We start from the raw sequence: 8,418 nt of genomic DNA, 5'->3' as shown, positions 1-8,418 counted from the left end.
ATGTCGTCTTCCCACGTGGTGCGGAGGCGGTGGTGGGTCGGGATGGCGCACATCCCGACGCGGAGCTGAGGGGGGCCAGGTTCGGTGTGCTCCTGTGGATACTTTGTCCAAGGATAAGGTGGGTACAGGGATGGAGCCGCCTGTCGTACAGGATGGCCATGCAACGGCTGGCGATGGGCCCCGCAGCGCTGGGAACAATGCACCAATGCATGTTGACGCGGTTTGTGGGTCCCAGGCTGATGTGAACCATGCAACGTCGCCATGCAGCCTTGCACTTGTGGAGCTGCCTATCCAGGGCATGGTGAGTCCAGTTGTGGTGAGGAATGAGATGCCTGAGCCAAGGGAGGCGGAGAACGTGCTTAAGGCCACGGAGCCGAACAATGGTCCGGTGGTGCAGGAGGTCGCTGGACTGAACAATGGCATGGTGGTGCCGGTGCCGATGGCTTCAGGAATGACGCCACAAGAAGCTGTGGCGTATGGTAGACTCAAGGCTTTTTGCTCGCATATCATGAAGAAGCTGGCGCCACCTATTCTCAAGGAGATACAGGGCTCCTCGCTGAGGCCGGAGGCGGAGCCATTCACACCCAAGCGCATGACGAGGGTAGCCAAAAGAACTGCAACGCTGGGCTCTTCGACAGCCACGCCGGCAGAAAATGTGCTGCTCAGGACGCTCGGCTTGGTCCCGGAGGATCTTCAGGTGGATGACTCGGCGGTGCAAGAGTTGAAGACCCTATTCGACTCGCCGCTCCGTGAGCAGCATGTGCGTGTCATAGCGGCACTGTTTGGCAAGGCCTTGCCGGGGCAGACGCTTGGAGCGGGCGGGCCTGAGAGGATTGGCGTGCACTAGATCTGTGCGCCAGGAGGTGGGAGCGACATCGGTTTTCATGGATGTCAACCCCGTGGTGACTTGGTGGAACGTTCGTGGTTTGAACAATCCGGCAAAGAGGAAAGCGGTGAGAGAGTTCTTGGCTTCGGTGAAGCCTAACCTAGTGTGTTTGCAGGAAACAAAATTGGAGGTTGTAGACCATTTTCTCTTAATGCAATGTTGTGGCCCGTCGTTGGACGGCTTTGCTTACTTGCCGGCTGATGACACGAGAGGAGGGATCCTACTGGCATGGGATACCACGGTGCTGCAGGTAGATAGCATCCAGAGGGATGCAAATTTCCTCACGGGTTTGGTTCACCCTAGAGCTGGTGAGGCTTGGTGGATTTCGGTGGTTTATGGTCCCCAAGGTATCGATGCGAAATCCCAGTTTCTGGTGGACTTGGCGGCCAGGCGTGCTCTATGCCCTGGTCCTTGGATGGTGCTTGGGGACTTTAACATGATCTTGCGAGCAAACGAGAAGAGCAACGCTAACATAAACCGCACGATGATGAACAAATTTCGGAGCTTTGTCGATAGTTGTGAGCTGAAGGAGCTTTATATGCATGGGCGTAGATTCACCTGGTCTAGTGAAAGAGAAAACCCTACGCTCACTAGAATTGACAGAGTATTGGTGTCGGTTGATTGGGAGCTCGCGTGGCCAGACTGTTTGCTGCAGGCTCTTTCTACGAGCGTATCTGATCATGCGGCCTTGCACATTACCACTAGCGCAGCTTTCTGGCCCAAGAAGCGCTTCTGTTTCGAGGCTTTTTGGCCCAAACTTGAGGGCTTCGATCAAGCCGTCAAGGATGCTTGGGTTTGTGACCCTGAGATTGTGGACCCGTTCAAAAGACTCGACGCTCTGTTCAGGAATGCGGGTGTGTCGCTCCAGGCTTGGGGGCAGAAGAAAGTAGGCAACGTCAAACTACTCATGGCGGTGGCGACGCTAGTTATCCTCAAGTTGGACCAAGCGATGGAGTCGCGTGGGATTACAGAGTTAGAAGGTTGGCTGAGGCGCACTCTCAAGCTGTCCCTGCTCGGCCTAGCCTCACTGGAGAGAACAATTGAGCATCAGAGATCGAGGCATAGATGGCTACGCGAGGGAGACGCCAACACCAAATTCTTCCAAATGGTGGCAAATGGTAGACGTGCGAAGAATTTCATTACCCATGTGCGTGTGGGCAGTGAGATTGTCTCGGAGAAGTGTCGTAAAGAGGAAGTTTTTGTGGATGCCTTCCAAAATCTCCTGGGTTCCGACCATGCGAGGAGGCACACCTTGGATTTGAGGTATTTGGGGATGGAAGAGTCAGACTTGTCAGAGCTGGAAGGAATCTTCTCGGAAGAGGAAGTTTGGAGGGTAATCAAAGAGTTGCACCCAGATCGAGCGCCGGGGCCGGACGGTTTCAGTGCGCTGTTCTATCAGAAGGCTTGGTCAGTTATTAAAAGTGACATCATGGCGGCGCTGACCAAGCTCGCTGTGGGGGATAGTAGAGGTTTTGCAAAACTAAACCGTGCGCTAATTGTGTTGATCCCGAAGAAACCGGAGGCGATGGAGGTAGGGGACTTCCGGCCGATCAGTTTGCCGCACAGTTTCTCCAAGCTTTTTGCCAAGCTGCTGGCTAACAGAGTACGTCGACGCATGCTCGACTTGGTGGGAGTGAACCAGTCGGCGTTTATCAGGGGAAGAAGCCTTCATGATAACTACCTGCTTGTGAGGCAAGTGGCGATGAAGATTCGAGCCAGGAAGAACCATGGTGTCTTCCTCAAGTTGGATATAACGAGAGCTTTCGATTCACTTTCATGGCCATTTCTGTTTGAAGTGCTGCGAGCTAAAGGGTTCGGTCCACTCTGTCTTGCGAGGATGGCAGCCCTTCTCATGACTGCGAGCACGCGGGTGCTGGTCAATGGTGTACCTGGGAGGAGAATTTGGCATGCTAAAGGACTAAGGCAAGGGGATTCGGTCTCTCCGCTTCTGTTCGTGATTGCTATGGAGGCGCTTACGGCGATCGTGGTAAAAGCCACACAGGAGGGCGTGTTGAGCAGCTACACGGGCATTTCGGCTATGCAAAGACTGTCCATCTATGCGGATGATGTCGCCTTCTTTGTGCGACCATCTAGACTTGAGCTGGAGTTTGTCAGGAGAGCTTTGGACATCTTTGGAGAAGCCTCGGGGCTCAAGGTCAATTACAGGAAATCCTCGGCTATCCTCATTACAGATGACTCAGATGACAGAATTAGAGTGGAGAGTCTGTTGCAATGCACCATGGGTGAATTCCCTTGTAAATATCTCGGCTTACAGTTGGCGGTGAAGAAGCTTACAAAGGTGCAGTGGCAGCCGTTGCTTGATCAGGTGAGGCACTTCATCCCCGCATGGCAGAGAGGCCTCATGCAGCGCTCGGGGAGGCTGGTATTGGTGAAGTCGGTGGTGGCGGCAAGGCCGGTCCAACATCATCTGGTTATGAAGGCGCCTGCTTGGGTCCTTGAGGACATGGACAGTTGGATGAGAGCCTTTTTCTGGGCTGGGAAAGATAAGGTCCATGGGGGTCAATGCTTAGTTGCATGGAACACTATATGCAGGCCCCTGGCCTATGGTGGTCTCGGCATGAAAAATCTTCAACTTCAGGCACTCGCACTTAGAGTGAGATGGGAATGGCTAAGGCGGACCGACCAACTTTGGCCCTGGCAAGGGTTGCATATGATGGTGGATGAGGATGCGAGGAGGGTTTTTGATAGTTTGGTGAGCATCACGGTCGGCAAAGGGGACAAAGTCTTGTTCTGGAGAGATAGGTGGATACATGGATTCGCCGTCAAGGACATCGCGCCCACGCTGTTCCAAGGAGTGTGCGCCAAAGTAAGGAACAACAGGACGGTTGCTCAGGCCAATCAGGAGGAAAGTTGGACACTGGACGTGCAGCTCCAGTTCTCGTTTGGTGCGCTTCTGCAAGTCATGCATCTGAGGCATGCAGTTGCATCGGTGCCCAGAGACGAGCAGGAGGAGGATCGATTTACTTGGCCACACGATCGCTTGGGTGCATATACGGCGAAATCCACCTACACCTAGCTTTGTCAGGGTGGGTTGCGTTCCCCCACGGCAAATGGGACCCGGCGCAGCTGGGCACCGCTAAAGTGCAAAATTTTCGCTTGGTTGGCTGTGCAGCACAGATTGTGGACATCGGATAGAAGAGCGCGGCACGGCCTGCAGGACACACCCTCGCCTTGCTACACGTGCCTGCAGGATGAGGACAACGCGGAGCATATTTTGGTGCAATGCGTCTACGCGCGAGAGGTTTGGCATATGTGCCTGGATTCGATGCACTTGAGTGTGGAGGCTCCATTAGCGAGTGACACTTTCGCTGAATGGTGGTTGAGAGCTAGAGCCACTTTTCATGGTAAGGAGAGGAGGGGCTTCGATACATTCGTCATCGAGACAGCATGGTCCCTTTGGAAACAGAGGAACACACGTGTCTTTCGTCGACCGGAGCAAGTTAAGGGACCTAGAGAACTAACTAGTTGGATCCTCGACGAGTTACAAGAGTTGATTCGAGCAGGTGTAGGTGTCGGAGGTCTAGATAGGTTTGTGAGGAGTTGACCTCAGCCTCGTGTCCGGTGTGGTGTTGCCGGTGACGGATGTTCGCATCTGTCGCAGGTGTCTTGTATTTAACTTTTCTCTCTTCTATAAAAATATGGTACGCCATTGACGTACTCTCGAAAAAAAAACATATTGGATGGCTGAAGATGTGGTTCTGCTCGTGTTCGAGAAACAAAGAGAGCTGACCAAAATGCCGATGCTCGCATCGGTCGTACAATCCCCAGTTGACTGGCTCACTCGCACGATGCCGCCGCAGTACATCAGCCACATCCGACGGCTCATGCGCGGCCGCTCGGGAAGCCAGAATCGTGCGCGTGCACGATAAAGTATTTAGGGAAAACAGTCGTGCTCTCGCGCGCTTCGCCGCGAAGAGCCCAGCTCCGGCCGGTGAAGCGCCGTACCGCTGAGGGGAAACCACGCCGCGCAGCCGTGGGGAAAAGGCAGGAGCGCCGCCGCGGGCCGGGGAGGAGTTCCAGGCCGCCGAGGGGACTCAAATGGTGTTGCGCTTCGCTCCCCGCGTGAAATCTCCCCGTCTCGGTCGCTCCATGTGGGCCGAAGCTGCTCCTCTTCGTCCCGAACCACACCCACCGCCCGTCTTCTCCGTGCCGCCACTGCAAGACCTCAACGCTCGGCTGAAGCGCCTGGTCCAGTCGGGCCGGCTACCCGACGCGCAGGCCCTGTTCGACGGAGCGCCGCACCACGACGAGGCCTCCTACTCCGCCCTGCTCGCGGGCCATGCTGCGGCGGGGGATGTCACCGGCGCCATGGCGCTCTTCTCCCGCATCCGCGCATCCTCGCTCCCGGCCGCTGACCCCTTCGTGCTCAGCCTCGCGTTCAAGGCCTGCGCCGCGGCCGCCGACGCCAGCCACGCCGCGTCACTGCACGCCTTCGCCGTCAGGTCCTCGGCCGTCTCCTCCGTCTTCGTCGCCACCGCGCTGGCCGACGCCTACGCCAAGGCAGGCTGCCTCGCGCAAGCGCTCAGGGTGTTCGACGAAATGCCGCTCAAGAACGTGGTCTCCTGGACCACGCTCATCTCCGCACTGGCGCGGGCCGGCCGCCGCCACGACGCGGTCCGCCGATTCGCTGAGATGCGCGCCTCCGGCATGCCCTGTGACTCGCACGCCTTCGCGGCCGCGCTCACCGCGTGCGCTGACACCGGGCTGCTGTCGCGCGGCCGTGAGGTGCACGCGCTCTGCGCCAAGCTCGGCTTCGACGCCACGCCCTACGTCGCCAACACACTCGCCACGCTGTACGCGCGCTGCGGGGACGTCCACCGTGCAATGGCTGCGGTCGGACGCATGGGCTCGCGAGACGTTGCCGCGTGGACGACGGTGATATCCTCCTACGCACAGACTGGTCGTGCCAAGGAAGCCATCCTGGCATTCGTCGCGATGCTTCGTGACGGGGCATCGAAGGCGGCCAGGCCCAACGAATACACATACGCTGCAGTTATTGCTGCGTGTGCAAATATTTCGTGTGTATATCTTGGAGAGCAGTTGCACGCTCAAGCTGCACAAAGAGGGTTCGCCAGTGCGCGCTCGGTGGCCAATTCACTCGTCACACTCTATGCCCGCGCCGCCGGTCGTCTGTCAGCAGCCGATGCCGTGTTCTGTGAAAGTGCTGCCAAGGATGTTGTCTCTTGGAGTGCAATCATATCAGGCTATGCGCAGGAAGGGCTTGCCGGGGAGGCTTTCGCCCTGTTTACTGAAATGCGACGGCACCATTGTCCTCGTCCGAATGAGTTTACTCTTGCCAGTCTCCTCAGTGCGTGCGCAACTGCTGCGTCACTGGACGCTGGTCGCCAACTCCATGCACTTGCTGTCGCTGCTGGACTTGAACACCATGCCATGGTCAGGAGTGCGCTCATTGACATGTATGGAAAGAGTGGCAGCATGTCAGATGCTGATGTTGTATTTTCGAATCGCACGAAAGATGATGTGGTTTCGTGGACTGCGATGATCGTCGGGAATGCTGAGCATGGCCACAGTGAAAGGGCACTTGAATTGTTTGAGGAAATGTGCCGTGTTGGGCTAAAGCCGGACCATGTTGCGTTCATAGGTGTGCTCAGTGCTTGCTGTCATGCTGGGGCAGTTGAGCTTGGGTTGAGGTACCTCAATGCAATGAGCAAAAGCTATGGACTGGAGCCCGCAAAGGAGCACTATGGCTGTGTCGTGGATTTGTTGGGCAGAGCTGGTAGAATAGATGAGGCTGAGGAGTTGATTGGTGGTATGGTAGCTAATGAAAGAGATGGTGTTGTTTGGACATCTTTGCTTAGGGCATGTGCAGCTCGAGGGGAAGAGGAAACCGGAAAGAAAGCTGCAGAGAGGGCAATGGAGGCAGAGCCATGGGGTGCAGGAGCACATGTGGCAATGGCAAATCTGTACGCCAGCAAGGGACAATGGTGTGAGGCAGCACAAGAGAGACATATGATGAAGCAGAAAGGGGTTGTGAAAGGAGTAGGGTGGTCATCAGTCACAGTTGGAGGGGAGGAGAGGGGAGTTGGGGTGTTTGTTGCAGGTGACCGTACACATCCCCAAGACAATGTGATCTATGAGATGCTTGACTTGATTTACTATGGAGTTGGAATGGCCCGGTATGTACCCGATCAGATGAATTTAGCATCTGAGGTGGAGCTAATGGTTAACACTTAGTAGTTAACTGAGTAATTTCAGAAGGAGATAGGCTTGAAAAGAAAAGTACATAAGTCCTTGGCACGATGAGCACAATGCAGCCATGCGACTTAAAAGCTCTGCTGCTGTGCTGAAGTCCTGATTTGATACTCCCTCTGTTCCAAATTTGAACTAAAACCACGACAAGTAATTTGGAACAGAGGGAGTAGTTCTTTGGTAATACTACTGGGGCTTTGATCTTGGTACGCTTTTGATAAGATGGTGACTGCTGCAGCATATATGTACGAGGCAAGAATTCTCTGTTGAAGCTTTAGCGCTCAGGCTGGTGCCAAAAGTAGCAGTTCTGTGTCTACCACAGATCAGAGCACAAAGTTCTGATATCTGCATCAGAATCGCATTGAAGATCACTCCTTGCTCTATGAACTAATACATGTTTGCGACATTGCACAAAGGCTTGGACCTGACATTGATGTGACGAAGTGTGTGCCTCACTGATCCCTTCTTTTGAAGGAAGCCAGGCCACATAGATATATCAGCATTCTTTCCAGCAACATTGCGGCACCGGTGGCACCCAAAGCCGTGTCAACTTGTATATCATACTAATTGGTTAGTATCTTAATTCTTCACCAAAATATTGATAGCTGGGTGGTGATTCAGCTGAAGCTGGGTAGACATCAACCTGGCCGATAATTTGAGTCCGGGTTTGCAGAGTTGATGCCTTCAGTCATTTTGAGAGAATTGCTACTCCCTCCGTTTCGAATTATAAGATGTTTTAACTTTTTCTGAATTGGATGTATATAAGCGTGTTTTAGTGTGTTTGTTCACTCATTTTAGTCTGTATGTAGTCCATATTGAAATATCCAAAACATCTTATAATTTGGAACGAAGGTAGTACTTGCCTACCTGCCAAATACTCTAATCTCGTGTCAGGGTCACCAGGGTGCCACTACAAATATGATAGAAGCAGGATAACTATCAGCAAGTATCTAAGTTCGAGCTAATAACATCTATAAAATTAGAACTGATGTGCACATGTGCTGATGCGCATACAGAGCTAAAGAAATAAGAAAAATGAATATTATAAGTTTCAGTTTAGTTAGAATGTACTACAAATCAAGGAATATAGAAAAAAAATTACATCTATGAAAGGAATATAGATGATCATCTGAAGGGGTCATCTGTGTACACTTTTGATAAGATGGTTGATTGCCTGCAGCATATATGTATGAGGCAAGAGTTCATTGTTGAAGCTTCAGCGCTCAGGCAGGTGCCAAAAGTAGCAGATCTGTGTGTACCATGGATTAGAGGAACAAAATGATGTAGGGTGGAACCCTATA

At 53.6% G+C, this 8,418-nt stretch overlaps 1 protein-coding gene across 1 annotated transcript; it reads left to right on the top strand.

Annotated features, from left to right (window-relative positions):
* Positions 1-4,778: 4,778 nt before the first annotated feature.
* Positions 4,779-7,868, top strand: LOC119320381 (putative pentatricopeptide repeat-containing protein At3g47840). The gene has a single exon (XM_037594488.1). It carries the CDS (start codon positions 4,946-4,948, stop codon positions 7,100-7,102), a length of 2,157 nt encoding a protein of 718 aa, XP_037450385.1. The 5' UTR covers positions 4,779-4,945; the 3' UTR covers positions 7,103-7,868.
* Positions 7,869-8,418: the final 550 nt, after the last annotated feature.

The sequence above is a fragment of the Triticum dicoccoides genome, chromosome 6B, assembly GCF_002162155.2.
Source record: "Triticum dicoccoides isolate Atlit2015 ecotype Zavitan chromosome 6B, WEW_v2.0, whole genome shotgun sequence".
Classification (NCBI taxonomy): Eukaryota; Viridiplantae; Streptophyta; class Magnoliopsida; order Poales; family Poaceae; genus Triticum; species Triticum dicoccoides.
The sequence above is the reverse complement of the archived record's forward strand: the minus strand, read 5'-3'. Positions and strand labels throughout refer to the sequence as shown.

Coding starts and splice junctions, on each gene's coding strand:
- LOC119320381 (XM_037594488.1), top strand. CDS start 4,946: ATGGTGTTGCGCTTCGCTCCCCGCGTGAAATCTCCCCGTCTCGGTCGC.